Source organism: Perna viridis, chromosome 10, assembly GCF_037379345.1.
Source record: "Perna viridis isolate PV_CMFRI_1.1 ecotype Kerala chromosome 10, ASM3737934v1, whole genome shotgun sequence".
In the NCBI taxonomy this organism is placed as follows: Eukaryota; Metazoa; Mollusca; class Bivalvia; order Mytilida; family Mytilidae; genus Perna; species Perna viridis.
The window spans coordinates 20,642,535-20,666,355 of NC_142454.1; the positions used below are offsets into that span (position 1 = coordinate 20,642,535).

At 31.2% G+C, this 23,821-nt stretch overlaps 1 protein-coding gene across 5 annotated transcripts; it reads left to right on the top strand.

The window, feature by feature from the left end:
* The first annotated feature begins 42 nt into the window (after positions 1-42).
* On the top strand, positions 43-22,716 carry LOC148604900 (folate receptor beta-like). Of its 5 annotated transcripts, none has more exons than XM_088550496.1 (6): positions 43-121; positions 3,750-3,913; positions 4,851-5,045; positions 10,181-10,319; positions 11,187-11,258; positions 17,117-22,716. In XM_088550496.1, exons 2-6 carry the CDS (start codon positions 3,761-3,763, stop codon positions 17,383-17,385), a joined length of 828 nt encoding a protein of 275 aa, XP_088406622.1. In that variant the 5' UTR covers positions 43-121; positions 3,750-3,760; the 3' UTR covers positions 17,386-22,716. The 5 variants fall into 5 exon arrangements, with proteins under 5 accessions (XP_088406622.1, XP_088406624.1, XP_088406621.1 ...); XM_088550495.1 differs by having other exon boundaries at positions 67-158; XM_088550499.1 differs by lacking the exon at positions 11,187-11,258 and adding an exon at positions 12,751-12,796 and having other exon boundaries at positions 70-158.
* The last annotated feature ends 1,105 nt before the right edge of the window (positions 22,717-23,821 follow it).

The window sequence follows — 23,821 nt, forward strand, 5'->3', positions numbered from 1 at the left end:
AAGTAATCAATCCCGATTTTTTTTTGTGGTTTCTAGACTAATCTTACTCACAGGTAGTGTTTATTACCAACAACGCTCTAACTTACACAAGCTGACAATTTTTATGTACAGGGGTTATGTGGTAAATTGTCTTACGAATATTTCTGTTTTGTTGAAAAGTAATATACTGTAGGCATATATTTATTTACACTTATCTATAGCATATGTTACACATAAAGAAAAAAGCTAGTTAAATTTGTGTAACAACAACGGACAGTGACAGTGCATACCGTAATTGGACGTCTCTAGAATAATAAATAAATGAATAATAGCCACGTTTAAAGGGTCGTAGAAAAAAAAAACAAAACAAAAGGAATGCATTGAAATACAGGGAGTGAGGTCCAAACTTTTGGCCTTATATTGCCTTTAAATATTCTAAGGGAACAGGAACTTTAAATTACAGAGACTTGTTGCTCCCAACGAAGTCTATATAATGTATGAAAATAGCTGTGCCTCCCCAGTCTTTATACTGGTTGAACTTAAAGCCTATAAGAGTTACATTTGACTTGTGGTACAGAGGGAAAGAGAAATAATTATTTATTTTAGTTATATACAAAGACTTTATATATATTACAGGGACTAGTCACTCCTAACAAGGATTGGAATCTCACACTTTCTTGTGGTAAAAATGTCAAATTCAAGTCAAAATTTGGGACCTCAAGGGAGGAGTTTGAAATTCAAATTAGCATTGTAGCCTCCATGATCACTATCAGCAGGATTTTGCCATTTTTAATGTCAGGACTTGATAAATGCAGATTATCTACATTGTACATGGTTTTCCAAAATAAAATTCTTATATATACCAATAAATACCATACTATTTGAACAAAATTAGCTTTAAGTCAATATTTGGGAACATGAGGGAGGAATTTGAATCATTCAAATTAGCTTTGTTTTTTATCTACTATACTACGACAAATCACGTCAAAATTAGGTCAAATAAAGGCGTTGATATCACTCAAGAAAAGAAGACTACGGCTTTAAAACTGATATACACCCTTGGACTATATCTGATTGATTTGAAATAAATTTTATGATGATTTCGGGTTTTGAAGAAAGAGTTTTAAATAAGGAGAGATACCACCCTCGAAGGTGGGGCTATGCAGTCAGATGTCAAAACCAAGACAAATAAAATAAACGTTTATATCACAAAAGTAGGGAAAGCTACGGCTATAACATTCCTTATATACACCCTCGTACCATTTTTGATTAATTTTAAACAAGTTTCAGGACAATTGATCGGGTTCGAAAGTTTGAGTTGAAATTATAAATGAGGAGGGAAAGACTGCCCTCAAAGGTGGGACCAGGCTGAAAATTCGATAAGAGATTAAAGTCTCGAATGCAGATATTGATCAAATCAAAGCATTGAAATAGTCTAGAGGCAACTTATGGTGGGATATTTAAATTTTGTTCAAACCATTTGGGTCAGAATACTTCCATTTTATGTGATAAAAATGTTGATGCAGTGTAAATTGTCCACCATTAACAGGGCACGCTCAGCATCAACAAAATGCATCATGGGTAATCTGGCTGCTAATCACCCCACGCGACATATTTATTAATGTATTATGTAAAAGTGTGCAAGATTCCAATCCTTCTACATTTAACTCCTTGCTCCTAACAAAGTTTATATAACGTATAAAAATATCTGTGCCATCTCATCTTTATACTGATTATGCATATAACTGGGGGAAGGAAAAATTATTCAGGATTATGCATAGTTATATGTTATAAAATTGACAATTTGATAATGACAAAGTTAAGATGAAAATACTGAAGAAGGGTCATCCTCCCAAGTCAGGGTTTTGAGTCAACTTTTGCTCCCTCAAACATGGAATCAAAACCCTGACTGGGGAGGATGAGGAAAGGTGTGTTCTAAAATTAATTATTTCAAACTCATTATTATTTAAGTAAAATCATACCATTTTAAAGAAGTTTCTTTAATCTTTTAATTGGTAGTAAATTCAAATGTTTAAATAAACAGAAAGACAATGATTAACAGATTACTGGGGTATAGTTTATGAAAATGAAAGTTCTGATATTTCTTTCTCATGACATTGGTAATTTCATTTAGTCATCATTTGATAGTTATGCAAAGCACATTTTTTTATAATAGCCCATTTTTCTCTTTCATTTGACATTAATTTCAATTTTAATAAATGCAATAGTTTTCGCAAACACTCAATGAAATATCATCCTTTATGAACCTTCAAAAAAGTGAATTTTTTGCTTATTTGTCTAAGAAGACCAATATTTGAACTTCAAAATATTTACCTTCTATATTACCTTTTATTTTACATAAATAAAAAAATATATGTTGCCATTCTACAATCTTCGTTCTTTAATTTGATACATCGCTCATCAAAATCAATCCAGTGTTTTTTTTACAAACATCATTAGCGGAATTACTCTATTTTCAACAGAGACATTTGAGAAAATTGGCTAATATACAGCCAAATAGTAACAGCAGTGTTCTTTATAGATTATTACAAGTGACTTCTCTTTCTAATATACACTCCCTGTTATGTATAACTTATGAAATTGACAAATTCATAATGACAAAGTTATGATGAAAATACTGAGGAAGGGTGTGTTCTCATAACACTAGAATATAATAAAAAAATGTCAAAGTTTACGTGTAAAAATCAATAATGTATTATTTATATGATAAAACATTTTTTTATTTTTTTCCTTCTTTACTTATTATTTTTTTCACTGTTCTTTCGTCCTGTATTTAAACACAAACTAAGAGGCATTTAAAAACACAACAGAAGCATCCATTTATCATGTGTTTAGGTATCATGTATACAGGAAGCCTAAACTTAATTCTCAAGGATTGTAAGGGAGGACATGGTCACAACAGTGTGCCTTAGGTTCAGATTAAAAATCAGTGGCTCAGTTTAGTATAAATAAGAATAATAATTAAGTGACCAGTAGCCACATTTAAAAGGTATAAGAGAACTTGAAATATAAATAAGATACAAATAAACTACAAATATAGTACAAATAAAATATAAATAAAATAAATAAAATACAAATAAAATGCAAATAAATTATAAATGAAATACAAATAAAAAATCATTAAAATAAATAACTTGAGGTTCAAATTTTTCGGGCTTATGGTCTTCGTCAGGGGCAAAAAGTTCTATACCATTTAAATCTCTATGGGAGCATAATTAATATATTTGGATAATTTATTAATAAGAACAGAGCATGAACTATTCCCCATATTTGTAGGGATCTGAAACTTAATGGTTTAAAATTATTCTGTCTGAAATGATACATTTCAAATGATTATGGTATTTAACCACTGTTTTTCAGACTACAGTGTTAGCTACATATTAAAACGTTTTTGTGCTGTCTGCATTACATGTATATTGTAAAATATCATTAAAAGTTATGCATATGTTCTTGCAATGACTGAATGGCAAATAAATGGTATAAAAAAATTGGCTATAGTTTCTGTCAAAACTTTTTCAGCCACTAGCCTTAATCACAAATTTCAACAACTTCACTTTATAGGCAATTTTAAACTACATTTTACTAGGCTTGGGTACAGCACTAGTAGCTAAAGACATACACTGATTAAAGGAAGACAAAAATATGAATTGATGTTATAATTTATTTTTGCAAATAAGCAAGAAATATCAAGAGTTTCAGTTTAGATGCATGTCTTTCCAACTGATATATTGTTCCTTTTTTTTTATTAGAATACACAGAGATGTATAGAGCAGCACTTTTACTTATGATCATAAAACATGTTGATGGTTACAACAGATTGGCATATATTAAAGATGCAGAAGATTATATGAACTTATGTATGGATGGTATTTATCAAAAGAAAACACCAGGACCAGGTCAACCTTATGGTCAGGTGAGCTAGAAGTCTATTATTTACAAATTACATGTAGCTCCTCACCCTTTGTCTTCACAAAAATGTTGTTAGTGTAAATATCATCAAATGCTTATGGAGTCTATTTCAACTCATATTGAGCACAATTACTTTCTTTGAAATAGCTCTGATATGTAGGGCTTTTTTACTTCTCTTTGCCTCAATCAATTTATCAAAATTCGTATAGTATTACATTATACAAATAAAATATACAAAAGTAAGCTGTCACACTTATATTCTAATGTAACTTCAATCAATCATAAACTATTTTATAGATAAAACACAAACACTTGTATTTGGATAACAGCTCGCCTTGACAGTACACTAAAGCTTATTTATTTTGCCAAAAAAAAGTGTCCAACCCTGCATGACCCTAGCTGCTGCAGCAACCTTAAATCACATTCTACAAAAGAAATTCATATTATTACAATATGAACCAATATCAAGTCAACAATCATAAAGATACATACACTTAGACTCAATACATAATAGGGTTGGTGGGAGGGTGAAAAACTGAAGTTTACTGTCCGAGAGAGAGCATCGAATAACTACTTAAATACACTCTGTTTACCGTCACGGTTCTTCCTGCTATTAATCTATCCTTGGAACTTACCAAATGAGTGGACCGTAAGTCACATGTTGTTGAAATCAACATCAATAACGTAAACAAAAACACATGTTTTTTGTAACTTCAATCAAATATAGGTGTTCTAATATAATATTTATCAGTACATTTGTATGAATGCAACTTTTTGTTTTATTTTACATATCAATTTGTACTAAGCTACTGTTGACTAACATATGATACTAGCTGTGTATTGGGGAAGGTGAGACAAACGTTTGGTGTACAACAACAGCTCTCCTTAGTTGGTACCTTTACTTGTATTACAACATAAACCCATTTGTTTTTTTGTTTTAGTGTTCAGAATGGAAAGACAGAAATTGCTGCTATGAAAACACGACCAGATCTATACAGAAACAACCAAAGTGGCAAAACTTTGACATCAATCATTGCTATCAGAAGAGGAATATTTCATCAATGTGTAGAGGACATTTTATACAAAACTTCTGCTTCTATGAATGTTCACCAAATGTTGGACCTTGGTTGGTAAAGGTCAGTACATTGCTTTAATGAATTTCCACCAACTGTTGGTTCTTGGTTGGTAAAGGTCAATACCTTGGTTCTATAAATGTTCACCAAATGTTGGTTACTTGCTGGTTGAGCATGAACAGCATGAACACTGTAATTGTTGTGATCGTCTGAATATAGCTGAAATATTGCTGCTCGGACGTTAAACCCTAACAAGCAAACAAAACAAAATTGTAATTGTTTGACTGTAAACTAAGTACAGTTTGATAAGCTGGAGCATATGTAACTGTAAATTCTTTCTCATTTTATACAGAGTGAGTATAGTGTATTTATCATGGCTTTAATATTTGACCTTGCTAACTGTTAATTTTTTTTAATAAATTGTCTCCCTAATGATTTTATTTGTTGTGAAATACTTTGAAACAAAGGTTTGTCTGTGCATTAAGCTCCAACTAAAATTTGAGAAAGATTTTACAGGTACATAGGCAAATGAGCCTGTAATTTTTGTGAATTGATACTTTATGATAGTTGGTTTCCCTGAGGTGGATTGTCATAAACTAAAAAAAACTCTTTGTTTGAGGAGCCAAACTTGATTTTTATGCAGGACAGTTTTTATTTTGCAGAATGTTCAGGCCGTATTGAAGGTTTTGCATATCAACAACATTTTAGCTTACCTGGCCCGATGGGCCATGTGAGCTATTACAATAACTTGGTGTCCATTGTAGTAGTCGTCATTGTTGTTGTCGTCAATTGTCATTGTTAACAATTTTTAAGACTTTCTCCTCTGCAACTACTCTCCAATTAAAACAAAGTTGTAATGAATGTTTCTTAGGGTATTCTGGATAGAAAAAAATGTGGGGAATTTTTGATCCGTCAAGAAACATGGCTGCCTTTACTAAAAATAGAACATAGGGATCATACAGAAGTTTTTTGCATTTATCTCCAAAATCCTTAGGTTAAGCTAAATTTATAAAGGGTAAAAGTGTTCATCATTATGAGATCTACATGTATCTGTGGTCATATTTTTGGTTAATCCGTTCAGCCATGTTTGAGTTATTGCCCTAATTCAACATTTATTCACTATTCTTGATGTTATTTCTTTTACAAAAGTCTTCTCCTCTGACACCACCAGACTAATTAGAACCAAACTTGTTATGAATGTACCTTATGGTGTTCTTCATAGAAATGATGTAGGGATTTTTGATCCATTGAAAAATATGGCCGCCTTTAGTAAAAATAGAACATAGGGTCAGACAGAAGTTTTTCACATTTATCTCCAAAATTATTAGGTTTAGCCAAATGCTTACATGGGTAAAATGTTCCGCATGATGAGATCTATCTGTGGTGAAATTTGCATGTTAATCTGTATAGCCATGTTGGAGTTATTGACTCTGCTATTTTTCTGCCCTGAAACTATTGGACAGATTTAATGAAAATTGAATTGATTGTTCCTTAGGTATGAGTGTTAGGAATTTTGACCAAGATAAAACATGGCCACTTTTAAAAATAGAATGCTGCTTATTAAAACAATTTAGGCTTTTTAGAGCCTCTATTTTTTTATTCATTTGGGTTTGAAAAATTTTACTTTATGTTGGCCAAATTTAAGTAGTTAGATATATTTTTGGATTTAATAATCAGAAATGTTAAAAAAAATTTAAACTTTAAACTAGTAAACAAACTTATAACAATATTTAACTTCTTTTTATATAGTGGTGTTTTATTCCATTGGACTGATCTATTTCTTTCTTTTTAGTTTTTTTATCTGACATGAAATGAACAAGTGAGCATGCCTTTTGGAGCACTTATATGAAAATTTTAGTCAGTCTTGAATCAATGAATTTTCTCAAGCTTGTTTTACTTTTAGTATTTAAAAATACTGGAATTATGGTGATTTTCATTTGTCATACTCCTCAAAGTTCAAGGTCAAAGAGTGAAAATGAATACAAAATATTGAGAGAATTCATTCTTCATGTTGCCTTTAAATGTTTTTTTTTCAACAATTACATGATAATTTGATTCATTATATACTTTAAAGTATATATAGTTAAAACCTTTCTGAATAAAAAATCTGATGATTTTTGCCCTTTTTCCCCTAGCAGGCTGAGCCTTCAGACAACATTTTCCGTGTTCTAAGATCTTTGAAAATCTTTTCCATGGGAAAACTCCAGATGAAGAATAATTTTTCCTCAATGGAAGTCTGCTTTCTGGTCCTTAACAAATCCTTTTAAATTGAAGATTTCTATTTGCCAGAGGGAAAGAAGTAAATTATTAACAACTTTTCAACACCAAAATTGCACTTACCAAGGGTGAATGGAAAGAGGAATCCTACAACACCTGTCTATACCAAACATATTTTGGACTATAGATTTTTTTAGAATCTTATATAGAAGGGCTGAAAAAAGAAAGATTTAGACAGGGTTTTGGTTTAGACAGGTTTGGTTTAGACAGGTTTTGGTTTAGATAAGTTTGGTTTAGTCAGGTTTGGTTTGGACAGGTTTTTGGTTTACACAGGTTTTGGTTTACATAGGTTTTGGTTTAGATAAGTTTGGTTTAGACAGGTTTGGTTTAGACAGATTTGGTTTACATAGGTTTTGGTTTTCACAGGTTTGGTTTAGACAGGTTTTGGTTTAGACAGGTTTGGTTTACACAGGTTTGGCTTGGACAGGTTTTTGTTTACACAGATTTGGTTTACAATGGTTTGGTTTAGACAGGTTTTTGGTTTACATAGGTTTGGTTTAGACATGTTTGGTTTACCCAGGTTTGGTTTAGACAGGTTTCCCTATATAACTGATAATTTATCACATGCTGTCATGCATTCCATAATATCATATTGCTTTCAGGCAACATTATATCATAGCCTTAGAAAACATATGCTTTCAGGCAATATTACCTCATAACCTTTAGACAGCATTAGTTAGCAAACATTCTGGTTATTTCTGTGGAGTAAGATAAAGTACATATTTAAAAGCTTACATGAAGATATTTTCATATTGCATGTGCTGGGTGATCTACTTTTTAATACATGTATATTGAAAGTGGAGCTTGCCAATACCTGTAAAAAATTTGATATGAATTTTTTTTTTAAATGACCTTGGAAATATGCATTTTTTTATAACAAGGATTGCAATCTGACCATGACGTTTCCATGTTTTTGCCAACCTTAATGTTCAGTTTTCACATATTTGAAAAAGGAGAATATGATAATGAGCCTGTTATTCTAATGAAATGATACTTAATGATTCAATTGTTTATCCAGAAGTTAATTGTCATAAACTAAAAACCCTTTGTTTGAGGAAGCCCACTTGTTTTTATGCTGGACAGTTTTCATTATGCAGAATGTTTTTGCCATATTGAAGGTTTTGAATATTAACAACTTTTAAACTCAGCTGGTCCACACACATAGTCGCAGTGTAAGCTATTGACATCACTTGGTGTCAGTTTTCACACATAATGGAGGTGTGCAGAGCCAAAGGATTTTGATTTTCGTGAAATATTATAAAAATTGGTGAAAGTTAGACTCATCAGAAATAGAGCTATATGGCTTGTATGGCTATCTCCTCATCTAAAATGTTTTTGCAGGATGTTCCTACACATAAAGATGGTGTGCAAGGTCATAGGATCTTGATGTTCATGAAATATTACGGAACTTGGTGATAATTGGACTTTGGAATATTACGGAACTGGGTGATAGTTAGACTGCAATTTTTGTCAGAAATATATCCCAAGCAACACATTTAGGGATTTGTTATGGGGGTATAAACATTTTTTATGCGACAATCTGTACATTGGTCCTCTTTTTTTCATTGCAACTTGTCTAACACTACCAAACAGAATTTCAGGCCAGGATACAATATGTAGATATGCATATATTTAGGAATTTCTGATCCCCAAATTGATTCCCAAATTTTTCAAGTTACGGTACTGGAACAGTTTGTCATTGCAAGTCTTGGAAGGATTGAGCTGAACCAACAGACCCTGAATTCGTACAAAAATAAACATGTTCCTAATTTGGCAGATCTAGTGAGCGGGGGCATCATTAGTGTCTTACAGACACATTTGATTTACTTAAAAAAAAAATCACTACTAACAAATGAGGTGGGGGCTCCTGTGATAAACAGGGCTTCTAGTTTTTACCTTTTTCACTATATTTAATGTTCTTACTTTCAAAAATCTCCTCCGTCACTACTTGATTAATTAGAAACAAACTTGGTAAGAATGTTTCTTAGTGTATTCTGCATAGTATCAATGTGGGGGTTTTTGATTTGTATATATATATATATATAGAAGGGTCTGAAAAATTCTCAATGATGTATATACATGTATATACCCCAGTGTTCAAATATTTGTGTCAATCTTTAAAGCCATGTTTGAGTTATTGCCCTTTTACAACGTATTTAACCATTTCTCCTCAGCAACTACTGGACAGAATTCAATGTAAATCAAGGTGATTTTATCCAAGAAAAAAACATGGCCTCTTTTACAAAAAGAATGTTTCTGGTCACGCAAGGTGAGCGATTTAGGCTCTTTGGAGCCTTTAGTTAATTTGTTTAAAAAATTTTCTACAAGTTGTTCAAAAATAATTCTGGATTTTTTAAATTGTATTTTTATCAAAATAGTACTCGATTCATATGTCACACGATAGTTGCTTTTCCTTGAACTCATGCAGTCTAGCTTGCAATACCCTAAGCACACAGCCTATAAAGCCACTAACAATAATGTGAAAACATTGCCAGTAACAGCTTAATATTAATATTATTATTTGTTGAATGATCATGAGGGAAATAGTAGTTTATTACTGTGAGACACTTACTTTTACCTGAGGCAATGCCACTGGTAATAATTGGTATTGAGGGGATAATAAAGTTACTATTTCCTGAATGATCAGGCCATAAATGTTTTATTATTTTACTGATCCACCACAATGTCTTCATTATCTGTAAGTGAGTAGCTTGACCATAATTTCTGATTGTTGTCTGACCATGCTGTATCAAATTTTAACGTTGTTTACGGAGAACATCTGAACATTAAAAAAAAAATAAAACTCTATATATAGTACTATCAAGACCTTTTGGAGTAATTAGTTAAAATGTTACACTTAATTTACTATAGAAAATAAAAACTGGCATATTATAAAACATTTTGTATTTTATTGTTTTCAGGTGCAAGGCATGGATACAAGAAAGGAAAGATTTTACAAAGTTCCACTATGTGAAAAAGAATGTAGCCTTTGGTGGGCTGATTGTAGGGATGATTTTACATGTGTAAAGAATTGGGAAACAGACTTTGATTGGAGTACAGGTAAATTATACCCCCACCCTTTGTAAGGGAGATATTGCTTTTCAACCTCCATATCTATATCACCATATTAATTAGTTGATTTTAGTTAAGAAGTCAATACGTGTAAGGTGTAGATCCTGCTTCTTTCTTTAAATTCATCCCACTGATACAGGGACATAGATCGCTGCAACCTTTGATGGCTATCAAAGCTTCTGATTGGTCATTTTTTTTTAAGAATGTACTATGAAACTACATATGTGCTGATGCTTTGAATCTTAAACAGTTGTTGACCAAAATGTATCTATAAACAATCCACTTATAAATGGCTAGGATAGCTCAGATTTGCCTTTAAACTCTACCGGGACACACTTTGGAGTACATTAAAAGGTGCTAATACAAAAGCAAGGTTTGGCAAACTTGGCAGGAATGATGTATGAAAGAGCTTAAAAGCTCTTTACAATAATCATTTTTGGTACCAATTGAAATTGAATCAAATGTCTCGCAACCTAATTTTTTACTTTTTTAGGAAAATGATTCATGGTCTTCATAGGTACTAGATTAGAAATTACCCTACTGCTTTTGAATTAAGTTTGCTATGAAACTAGATTGTATTCAGGGAAAAATTCTGAAGTACTGTAACAAAATTAATTTGATATCTTCTTAACAGTGTATATTTATTTTGGTACAGTGCCTGCCTGTCAGGTTAACTCAGTAGTAGATGTAACAAATTGTAATATCTTTGCAAGCATACTCTCAGTCATTCATTTATAAGGTAACCTGATAAAGGTTTTTAAGTTCACACACAAGTTCAAAATAAAGACTGTAAAGTTTTCTTTGAGACTTACAGATTTGCATCTTTCTTTTCTGTTTACCTTTTTATCCCTTTAGGTTTCTTATCGTTAAGGCCTTGTATTACTGATGCAGGTACCCTGCCTGTCTGTCCATCTGTCTGTCAACAATGTAAGTGAATCTGAAATCTCAGAAACTATTCGTAGTATTGAGTGAATTATTATACTTCAGTATTTATTTTCTATAGTACTGTGAAAGTAATATTTTTTATGGGGTACCAATTTTCGTGGTTTTCGTGGGAAGCCAAACCACAAATTTGGTTCCATTGATGTGCATACTGAAAACCTAAAAACCACGAATTCAAGAATCCAGGAAATTGTGTTTCTTTTCTAATCAACAAAAATTGGTAACCAAAAAGTAAAGTACTTTCAGAGTAAATCAAGAGAAACGTTTTGACTAGTCCTTGATTGTTTGAATGTGTGAATTATTCTATTTCCATCCTGTTTGTGTAACTTTTAAATGTCAATTCTGTCATATTGATCAAAATAAGGAATTCTGGTCTTTATCTGAACAGCTGGATAAGTTACTTTATACATTTCTTAAAACAGTTATCTAAACAAACCATCTATATATATAGAAATTCATTCATGGTACAAACAAGAACTAGTCTGATGCAATTTTGAATTGTTTACATGATTAAGTCTTCCTAAAATGATTCAACTGTTTGATGAAATGTTACTGAACTTAGCCACATTAAGTTTTACCTTTATTTTACTTCAAGGATAGATGAATACCTATCATCTCATCTGAACTGCCTCATTGGTCTCTGAATAGTGTGCTCACCTTGACTGTGGGAGGTCCTGGATTTGATGCCCAGCCAATTCACACCAGCTATTAAAAATTGGTAGTCTCTACTTCTCTGCCACGAGCATTGGGTTTTGGATGATGGAATGAGACTGGTTCACTAGGTGTCAGAATAATCTGTTCAAGTGGTTTGGGAGGTCTACTTCCAAAATGCTGAGTAAAGATCTGACTCTGGGTTGTGGCCAGTAAAAAGAATGATCTGTTTGAATGGTCAATTATTCTGGTCCCGAAATGCATAAAATATCTGCCTTAAGAACCATAATCAATCAATCAATCAGCCAGTTATACAGGCCTATATATTACTTCCAGGATAGATGCATACCTGTCAACTCAACTTCCAATTGATAGACCACATCCAAAAAACTAAATCTCCCTTTGAAATAATGTCTCCCATCCAACTTTCTTTCATTGTACTATAATTTTAAAAAGTAAATATAAATGTCTGACCACTTTGATATTTGCCCAGTGTGTCTGTCTGTCTGTCTGTCAAACCTTTGTAAGTGCAGCTTGTTGGAAACCACTGTACCAAAGTTCATGAAACTTGATAGTTAGTATTAAGGATATATGTAGTTGTGCATTACTAGGAATATTGCAGGAATGATCTACTGAATTATGTTGGGGTACCCTTCCTTTGAACTTATAAATGGGGGTAGACATATATTGTGTAGGGCAAATACATTATGTATGAATTCCCCAACAAAGTGAAGATAGAGATGATTCATTACTGAAATTTGAAATAGTAAAGACTTTATTAGTTACTATGACATTTTTGTCAAATTATTAAATTTTAATGTCTTAGGTCATATCAGAAATAGGAATACATATCTGGACTCAGCATGGCAAAGGTAAATTAATTATTCACATATTTTTGTATTACCTGTTTTTCAAACTGGGGAGGGATATAGTATGCTGTAATAATGTATCAGGTTTAGTGTAGTGTGTGTTTTTACTTAAGAATGACTAAAGGGCTGAACAAAAATTTAATATCTTACAGACATATCAAGACTGAAATGACTGATGACATAAATTGTTAGGTTCAATATCACACTTGTTGAAACAAATTTTCAAGGTGTGGTATTGATTTCATAAGATGAAAATATTAGGTCAATTGAACAGATCCTGCTTTTACCACTCATACTTGTTGAAACAGGTTATCTTGGTGTGAATTCGGCTTGATGGGAGTTTAACTAACAATATTCTAACCTTGAATCAAGCTGTTACCACTTATTCTTGTTCATTGTTGTCTGAGAAATAGAATTAGCGTGTTATTTAAGGTTTTTATGGCAGTTTGGCCAAGGATTGAACCCAGAATCTTCCACAATGTAGGCTAGCAACTGTAGTAAATAACTATCCCATTTATGTACTTCATGACCAGATTATGAAATCTTAACTTTGGAGGAGGCTTCACATCTCGCTTCATATATATAATAATAATAATAAAATCTTTATTTCAAGAGGGTTACACAGTTAGTTTACAAGCTAATCTTCCCTGAGGCCCTCACACACAAAAACTATATCTACTAGAAATTAAAAATAAACAACACAACAGAAAAACAAAAGCTGATTTGACAATACCAAATCACTTTAAGATAATACAATATAGAACATTAAAAAAAAGTGTAAGCAGCAACAATTTTCTCTTTTAAGATACTCTATTCAAAAGTGTTAAGGTACTTCTTTAGATTGATTTTGAACGAGTTGCCAGTGGCTTAATTACGTAAATGTTTGGGTATCTTATTCCACAAGACAGACCCAGAATATATGAATGAATGTCTGAAAAGTTCAGTTTTAATTTTTTTGATTATGAAATTTCCTTGTTCAGCATTTCTTAGTGAATAAGGTTTGTTTCTTGAAACATAGTTAAACTTTTCTGATATGTAACTTGGTGCTTCCCCATTGAGAGATTTATAGATTAATAGGTATTTGTGATATTTAATCCTTGCTTCTACTTTCATTATTCCTAATTTTTTGAACAAAGGTTCTGATGGAGAAAAGGGTTCAGCATCTAGAATGAAGCAGATAGCCCGTTTTTGGAGTTTAAGAATTTTGTCTAATCGTTCAGAGCCACAGCCACTCCATACAATACAAGAGTAGTCAATAAATGGAAGAATGTACCAATTATAGAAAGTTTTTCTCATTTCAATGTTCAGATATTTCTTAATCTTTGCTAAGAGATACATTTCTTGATGAAATATTAGAGCATATATGATCAACATGACATTTCCAGCTTAGAGTATCATCAATTTTTACACCAAGTAGTTTTTCAAATGATGAAAATTTTAAAGCTTTATCATTAACTATTAAGGAGGGTATATCAACATTTGACAGTTTTTGTCTTGTTCCAATAATTATACTCTTTGTTTTATTAGGATTGATAAACATACAGTTATTTCTACACCAGTTTTCAACTATTCTTAGATCATCTTGCACATCCTGTTGTAATAAATTAATATTTTTCCCGGGTTTGTGTATGGTTGTATCATCATTATACATATCAACATTAGTATTATGCATGTCAAGAGGAAGATCATTAATAAATATAACAAATAAAAGAGAATCAAGTATGGAACCCTGAGGAACGCCAAAGCTAATAGGTTTTTTTTACGAGAAAGTGTTTAAAATATTTACTTGCAGCTTTCTATCCTTTAAGTAGGACTTAAAGAATTGCACAGTACTGTCATTTACACCATAGATCATTAGTTTTTTACAAAGTATATCATGATCAACAACATCAAAAGCATTTTTAAAGTCTAAAAATATAGCCAGATTTATGTTTCCATTATTCATCTTGCATAGCCATTTATCCACAATATTCACAAGAGCAGTTTGGCAGGATTGTTTAGGTCTAAATCCAGACTGAGCTTGATGTAAAAATTCCCATTGAGATAGATATTCATATAAGTGATTAGATATATGTCGTTCAATTATTTTTGACAATGAAGGAAGTATTGAAATAGGTCTGTAATTTGATACTAAATCTTTCTGACCACTCTTGTAAACAGGAGTTACTTTTGCAATCTTTAGTGAATGTAGAAATATGCCTGAATCAATCATACGATTATATATATAAGTAAGACTTGGTGCAATAATTTGAGATGTTAATTTCAGCACCTTAGGCCCAATATTATCATATCCAAATGACTTAGTCGTATCTAACTTTAATAGCGCTTCATAAATTTCACTACATTTTACTGGAGGTATCATAAACTGTTTATGATCATAGTCTCTAACCTTTTCCTGAACATAGATATGTAGTTTATGAAAATCATGGTTTGGCACAATCATCTGGTTTCTTAAATTCTCAATACAAGAAGTGAAGTAATCATTGAAAACATTAGTTATTTGCTCTTTGTCTGCTACTTTTTCCCCACTTTCAAGTTTCAGTTCCTTTGGTGTAGATTTGACTGTAGGATTTAAACTATGAATGCACATCCATAAATTTCCAAGATTTACATAATGATTTTGTTTTGCACTATTTATCAGAAGTGTGGTTTTATTTCGCCAAAATCTATATTCTGACCATATACCAAGAAATTTGAATTTGTCCCTTTGCTTTCTTGCATTTAAAATTTCATGATTACACCAATCTGGTTGTTTCTCCCTTTTAACTCTCTTTCTTACAATTAGGGCATTTTTTTTTAGAACAGAATTTAACATACGATAAAATATATCGAGACACACTTTCTTGTTCAATAAGGTAAAAAGGTGTATTCATCATATCTGAAAGAAAAGACTCCTTATCAAAAAACTTAAATTTCTGTATGTAATAGTTGAATGGGTCTTTTTTATTTCATGTCCTTTTTCTTTTCTAACTAAACTCACCGGGTAATGATCACTGATAGCAGAATTGCAAACAGAAGAATCTAGGACCATGTTTAGATTGCTTACATAAATATGATCAATTAAAGTTCTTGTATTTTCTGTTACCCTGGTTGGCTCAGTTATCAATTGGTGAAGATGAAACATATTAATGAAATCTAACCATTTTGGTGTAGGTTTAGACGGATGTAAAAAGTTCATATTAAAATCACCCATAATAATAACATCAGAATTTATATTCATAGCTATACTCATTTCTTTTTCAAAATTATCTATTCAATCTGTTAATTACTTGGTGGTCAGTACACATAACACAAGAAAAAGGATCTTTCACAGAAAGGTTTGATCTCTAACCGTAAATTCTCAATGCCACCTATTACTAAATCAGGTCTTCTAGAAAATTTTCAATTATCATGAAGATAAACTAAAATACCAACATCATCATGTAGTTTTACCCTATCTTTTCTCTCAAGATTAAAACCTGAAATAATCAGTTCTCTATCTAGAGTATTTGGATTTAGAAAAGTTTCACAAAACCCAATTATATCTGGCTGATTCTTCTGAAATAATAAAGTGTTCTTAATTTCATCAAACTTGTTTTCCAGTCTATTAATATATTAATTATTAATTATATATTAACTATTAATTATATACTTGTAATGTGTTTTAGGATGGTGTCTTATTTTGTCTCTACTAGATTTTATTAAGGATTTTTATGGTAGACTAATTAATGGAACATTAAGTAAGAGGCTATTATGTAATGGTGAATATTAGCAAAAAAAATACAGAAGTGTCAGCAGTGGGATAATTCAAATACATAAAAAATCTTAAAGCATGGCTTCAATGTTAACAGAGGAAACAATGACTGTCTACATACATTTTTACGTGAATTGATAGGTCATCAATGTATATAAAAATAACATATGGAAAATGAGTAGTCACACAAAAAATTAAAGCACTTGTAATATGATCTCCCACAAAAAACAAGGAGTGACATCATGTGCCATTGACAGGAAAGCCAGCGGCACTCACAATAAAAAAAGGGGATGGCAAAATGTTCAAAATGGCATCACTCGAAAACTGTGTTTTGGATTTTGCTAAAAATACAATTTAGTCTGTATTATATAGTACTGAAAAGTTATGCAAAGTTTCAAAAATAATATTAGATTTCTTTTCATGTTCTTCTTAGGAAACCATCATAGGTCACGCATAGACATGCAACTTTTTTTAGGATATCACATAATACCTTACAATTTCATGTGGTGGGGAATAAGAGGGAGGTAAAATAAATTTCCTCAAATTTAGTCTTTTAAAGTTAGTGTAAAGTATTTTCTCTGTTTTTTCAGGTACCAATGTCTGTCCATCCAATAGTGCCTGTCAGAAGTTCTCAGATATTTACAGTGATGCTAAAGATTTCTGTGAAAGTATTTTTGACAGATCATATTCTGTTGTGAAAGCTACAAAACCATGCATGATGTTGACATTCCATAATACAAACCCAAATGATAAGGTTGCTAAGCAACATGCCCAATCTTTTTTTACCAGCCAATCAAATATCTTTATTTTTGAAACATATCTTTTGTTATGGTCTTTATTGTTGTACTTGATTAATTGATGTGATATGTGCTATGTTTTTATAACCTGGTTATTTTTTAGCCTGCTATTTTCTTTTTGATACTGTATTTGTTATAGCCTGACTAAAGCTCTTTTTTTCCGATGATGGTGCTCAAATATTGTTAAGACTTATAAATTTTTCAATTTAACTATTTTGTTTTATTGATGATTAATCATATATTTGTTACTGTCTTGACTAAATTTGTAGTTACATTATATGTAACAACACAATGAAAGAAAATCTTATTGACTTTGGAGACTCCCTAGACAGACTTTTTATTCTATATTTAGTATACACTACCTGCTTTTGATATCATTTAATGAAAGAAGAGAAATACATGTAGTCCTAACTAAATCACAGATCAAAAAGATCTCGCATACTTGTGAATATTGTTCATCACTTTAATTCAACTCTCCTTATCAGATTTCAGCAAAAAATTATTAACTTGTTGTATGCTCATTCTTCATTGCTGCAATTGACTATTGTTTGTCTGTCAGTGTGTCACACAAGTGATTTCCTGACTTTTTTCATAATGCTTTCCATCAAGGATTTTTTATGATAGTGTATCTTAACAGATGTAAGGTCAAACTTGTTTGATTCCACTTAAACATTTTTAACAAAGTCATAGGGCTTTGATTATGTATATAAAAATATACTGATTTAGAACAAAATTTCTAAAATGGTATCAGATGTTTAGCTAATATTTTTTATATATGTAGGTTACAGATTATGAGTTCATTTATTTTTAGATTAACCTATGACTTGGAAATTGTTATGGGCAATACTTTCAAAATTTTGTAACTGGTTGAGAATTGGATTATTACCCATATTGGCCCTTTCGTGAAAGGGGTAGATGTATAGTGATTATGTTGTCTGTCAATCCATCTGTCTGGCTGTCTATCCCAGTTGAAACCTCAAACCTCTCAAATGGCTGAATGGATTTCAAAATTTCACGCATTCTTTATCACATGGTGCCATTGTGCATCTCCTATTTTGTTTTTCCATCTGAATGACTTACAGGTTTTCTAGATGGTATTAAGGGTGGGGATAGAGGGAATTTCAAAGTGAGCTGTCCTCACAGTTTTCCTAGTTCATGTCATAGGTATGATTTTGTTTCCTGTTAATCCTGGTCATATACAGTATATCTCAGTCCTGTTTTGATTTGAAATGAAATCCTTTGTTTCCTCTTTTTTTTTTTAGTTTTGGTGACTTCCCTAATAACATTGCAGTTTTAAGAGTAAAATATCTTTACAATTTTTACAATTCTTTTTATTAAATCCATTCTATTTATTAGATAATTGCTTTATTTCAGATGTAACATGCTTTCTGATTGGATAAAAAGTATGTCCATCATCTCATAGACCAAATTTTGTATTGTTACCGTGACGTCCTCAACCATTTTTGCTTATTTATTCCTGAAATGTTGATACTAAAATGAAATCATAAGGCATGACTGTCATATTTTTTTGGTCTATTTGAAATAACCTCAATGCCTGTGGTGCACACTTGAAAAAAAAACCTTCTACGCAAGTCATTTAGTGTGCACCATGTTATTGAGGTTATTTCCTCATGGACAGAAAACATATAACAGTCATTCCTTTAGTAAAAGTTAGTTTTTACCAGTAGATTATTGATACATTATATAAACCGTCAAGTCTGATAACAGACGTGTACAAATGTTTACAAAAACTTACAAAATCTACAAAATAAAAGATCATAAAAGTTTGATTATATGAGTTGGTCTAGATATGTGCAGTGGACATGTGAAATCTATCACCTCTGTGAGATCTCCCAGTTATGTCAATTTTGTCTTTGTTAGTTGTTTTATAGTTCATATTTGCTGTGTGAATATAAAATGAAGCATTTTTATACATGTATGTCAAAAACAGAGTTAGTTAAAAAAAAATCAAAATACCATTGGATTTATCAAATCTAAATGTGATACATGTATCTTCAATGTTGTTGATTACCATTATAAGTGCATATGCCCTTTTTATTAGATTTTTTATTTTTTAAATGTGTTTTAAAATAAATTCAGCTTAATTAATTTGATCAACAATACCTTAAAGTTTTAAATAGCCACATGGGTGGGATGTGTGAGATTTGTTGAAGTTTTAAAGGTAAATGAGTTAAATAAAAAGATCTAAGGAAATTTATTTCAATTTAGTTTCAATTTTCCCAAGACTTTACAAACTCAACAATTTAATTAAATGGAAAGTGTTTATTTTTATACATGTATTAAGAATTCAAGCCAATGCACAACAGTGGCAGATTCTGGGGGTTTTGGGTCAGAACTCCCACCTTTTGTTGGAAGGTTTTGTTAATTTCATGTAAAATTTGAGCAGAAATTAGCAAACAATAGCCTGGAAGTCCCCTGGACCTGTCCTGCAAACTCTCTAAAACCTTCTGTATTTTACTAATTAATGTTGCATCCTCATAAGTCAAGGTTTTGAGTCTACTGTAAAAATAGTAATTTTCGCAGTGTACTAATTTTCGTTATTTTTGTGGTGAACATAAAAAGTGCAAAAAATAGTACACTCGAAATTGATTTTTAACACAATATCAGGCTTATCATTTTTTCAATCCACGAAAATTGATACCTGCGAATATGTTCGCTTGACAGAATCCATAATAATTAGCAACCATGAAAATTAATACATTAACAGTATTTAGGGAGGGATGTTGTACTTTATTGAATGTGTTGTATACATACTTGTTTTATTGTTGACTTGTCAATGTTATTTTTAATGTAGAAAAATCTTGTTAAAATATTTATGCATTTTTGTACATTTAAACTAGATGATACTTAATACCTTTTTTAAATAGTAGAAATCCATTTGCACCTGTATCTTTACCTTTTTACCACATTTCCATTTCTGTTTACCTGGTCTGAACAGTTGGGAAGATCAATAAGATTTGGTGAGCTATTAGCAAATTATACTTTTGTATTTTAAATATGATAGAGGAGATGGTAAAATAAGTTAAAAAACAACTATGCATGCCATGACTTATTCTGTTGATACAATTATGTAATTTACCATAAAATGTCATGCATTTGAAAGATTTTTTGCATGGGTGTCTTTTCCATTGCTATTCTTCAAATTCTATAATATCTCAGTAACATACTAGAGGTCTACAATAGCTTTTTGAGAACTGTTTGTATTATAAGAAGGAGACATTCATTTTTTGTATCTCAATGTTTTTTCTCTTCATTAACCTTTAAGGTTTATTAATTATAACCATACAAAAAAAAATGTTGCCTGTTGACATTTTGTCTTGGATCTATTTTAGGTGAAGAAAGGTTCATGAACAATTCATGTAAGCAAGTAGAATGGATGATAATTTTCTTTGCCTGAAAAACAATATGGCTATAGAATATTTTGCTTCAACACAATAATAGAGTATGATGTAGTTTTGTTTCCTGCTAAGTTTTTATGTGGGAAGCCATGAGAGCTTAAGTAAGATTTTCTGAGGCTTGCACTCAAGTATTTATTGTTTATGAAACCTATACTGGGTAATTTCCCATATTTTTGTGGTCTGTCTAAAAATGCCAGATAAATATTGTGGAATATTAACTTTGATCTTAAGTACTTAGAGTACACTAGGTATCCACCAAAATTAGATTTTTGCTAAATTTCCGGCATTCTTTTTTACTCAAATACACAAAATTTTACATACTCCAAAATGATCAACACAATAGTGTACACTTGCATATTTTTCAAAATTATCAAATCTTTATTTATTAAATCATGAAGAAATATAGATTAGATGTATTTGTGCAAACATTTTGGCTGAATTTTTTCTTAAACGAATCTACTTTAAAATCATTGATGAACTGACCTTAACTATCTATGATATAATGCTTAAATATTCAATATTAATTTTAAACCTTCAATAATGCATGAATTTTTTATTTGTAGACTTGTCATACATTAAACATATGGTATGTGTTGTGCATAAAGGTTCATTCTTTTGTGTGTAGTACTTGTATTGTAAAACTCCAATATTTTTTGTTTTGTTTTATCAATACTTTCATGATTATTTCAATGAAGAACATGAATGAAAATCATTTTTAAATCACAATCTCCACACCTAACAAAATGTCCAGAAATGACAAATATATGGATATTGTCATGATTTTTATTTTTCTCCACGTAACGACATCATATTTATTTTTTTAATACATGTACTTTCTTTACTATATATATATGTGTGTTGTAAAAATTGTTTACTGGTACATATCAAGAGCTTTAATCATTCCTAATATTTTACATACCTTTTTAATGTAATTTTATATACATATACTAACTACACTAAGGGTCTGTGCATGTAAGCAACCTGGTTTTAACATAGGACACAACTTTCCAGTGTCAGAATTGATTGAGATGTTTTAGATTTGTCTGGTACTTGCATTTTTGAATTTGATTTTTTATGGAAAGCCCTTAGATAGTTGTTTTTATATTTGCTTTTATATGATCCTAATTAATTGTGGTTGTTAAATGGTATAGTGCTGTAGTTATCCCATGGGTTGTTGTTTATTATCTAGTTGACAATTCTGTTTCCAGGCAATAAATTGAGTGTAAGTATATAGATCTTAATAAAAATATACCACAAAATGCCATACCACAAAAGGAAGACTGGGATTATTTGGTGTGTTGTGACTTGAACTGGGTAGGAATTGGGGGCCAAAAAAGGAGCTGGAAACAAGTATTTTCATGATATTTAGACAATAGCTTGATTATAAGTGAATGGATCTCTTGGAAAAAATGTTCCGCAAGGTGTCATACCATAAAAGAAAGGCTTGAATTCATTTTCTGGGTTGTCACTTGAACCATTTAGGAACAAGGTACCATACTACCTAAGAAAAGCTAGTATTGAGTTTGAGGGTTAGGACTGAGGGGCTAAAAACAAGCAATTTCGTGATATTAATACAATAACTTGTCTATAAGTGAATAGATTACTGCTAAAAGAGTACCAATAAGTGTCATACCTCTGATGAAGGCTGGAATAATTTTGAGGGTTGTAACTGGAACCATTTATGAATAAGGGGTCTGATTCTTGTCACATTCATATCGTGTTGAGTATATAATCATACTCAAAATTCTGAGCTTCATTAAGCTTTAATGGCATGTCCATACTAGCTCAACTGTTCAGTGTTTGACTTCTGTGGTTGTATCAAGCTGCACCCAGCCAAGCATTTTGTTTGAATTGTTTTAGCAGCTACAATTATTATTCTATCTGTCAACAGTAGAGAAGTCATTGTATTGTTATTGTTAACACTGTGTTTTATTTGCAAAATTTACATTGATAATCAGTAAAGCTATTGTTGAATATCTGTTTTTGCAATCTATGGACAAGTAATTGTTCTTTTGAAAATAATTTCATTTACAGTCCATATCATTAAAAAACACTAATCTCATTGGATAATCGGCTTTACATGTAGTGTTTCATGAGTCAGTGAAAAAAATCTTCAAACTATTTTTAAAGGCCACACCCACACTTAAATGGACTACTTTTATTGATCACTAAAATATTAAAGTAATAAAATAAGAGATACGTATGAAATGAAAGTATAAGAATTGAATGCTTCATGTTTGATGTTGGCATGTAAAGTGTTGACTGGTCACACATTTTGAACATAAAGTGCTAGCGCATTTCATTAACAATGCTTTTACACAATGATAAAACATCAAAAATGAAACATTAATTCCTTATTGATTACCATCTCTTTTGATGCCAGTTTTTAACTACAAGATGATTCATACTTGAGTAAATTATACCTAATAATTTGGTTTGAAGATATTTCTACAGGATATATATGTACCGGTACTTTAAAAAAAAAAAAAAAAAATTAGCAAGAAGCCAGAAAAAATATGGGTAATAGGAATTAATGGTACACTTTAAATCAAGTTATTGATGTATACATATTAGTCCACCAACCAAGGGTGTCATAATGACAAAAAGTGTGTATACAGAGATGATCTTCTTGAACTTTTAGATTCCACGTACAAATTAAATCCAATCCATTTTAAGTGCTTGTCCAACTTCTGGATTTTTAGCTCACCTGGCCAAAGGCCACGTGAGCTATTGCCATCACTTGGCGTCATCGTCCATTGTCGTCGTCTGTCATCTTCGTTAACAATTGTACAAAACTCTTCTCCACTGAAACTACTTGACTAATTAGAACCAAACTTGGAGTGAATGTTCCTTGGGGTATCCTGCATAAAACTGATGTGGGGATTTTTGATTCTTTAAAAAACATGGCCACCATTACTAAAAATAGAACATAGGGGTCAGACAGTAGTTTTTCACATATATCTCCTAAACTGTTAGGTTTAGCTGAATTCTGACATGGGTAAAAGTGTTCAGCATGATGAGATCTATCTCTAGTCAAAGTTTGGTTTTAATCTGTTATGCCATGCTTGAGTTATTGCCC

What these genes read in the sequence shown, in the direction of transcription:
- LOC148604900 (XM_088550495.1), top strand. Translation starts at nt 104, where the DNA reads ATGTACAGGGGTTATGTGGTAAATTGTCTTACGAATATTTCTGTTTTG. An exon ending in CAGGTCAACCTTATGGTCAG is followed by an intron (nt 3,914 to 4,850) that starts GTGAGCTAGAAG and finishes TTTTTGTTTTAG; the next exon opens with TGTTCAGAATGGAAAGACAG. An exon ending in TTGGACCTTGGTTGGTAAAG is followed by an intron (nt 5,046 to 10,180) that starts GTCAGTACATTG and finishes TATTGTTTTCAG; the next exon opens with GTGCAAGGCATGGATACAAG.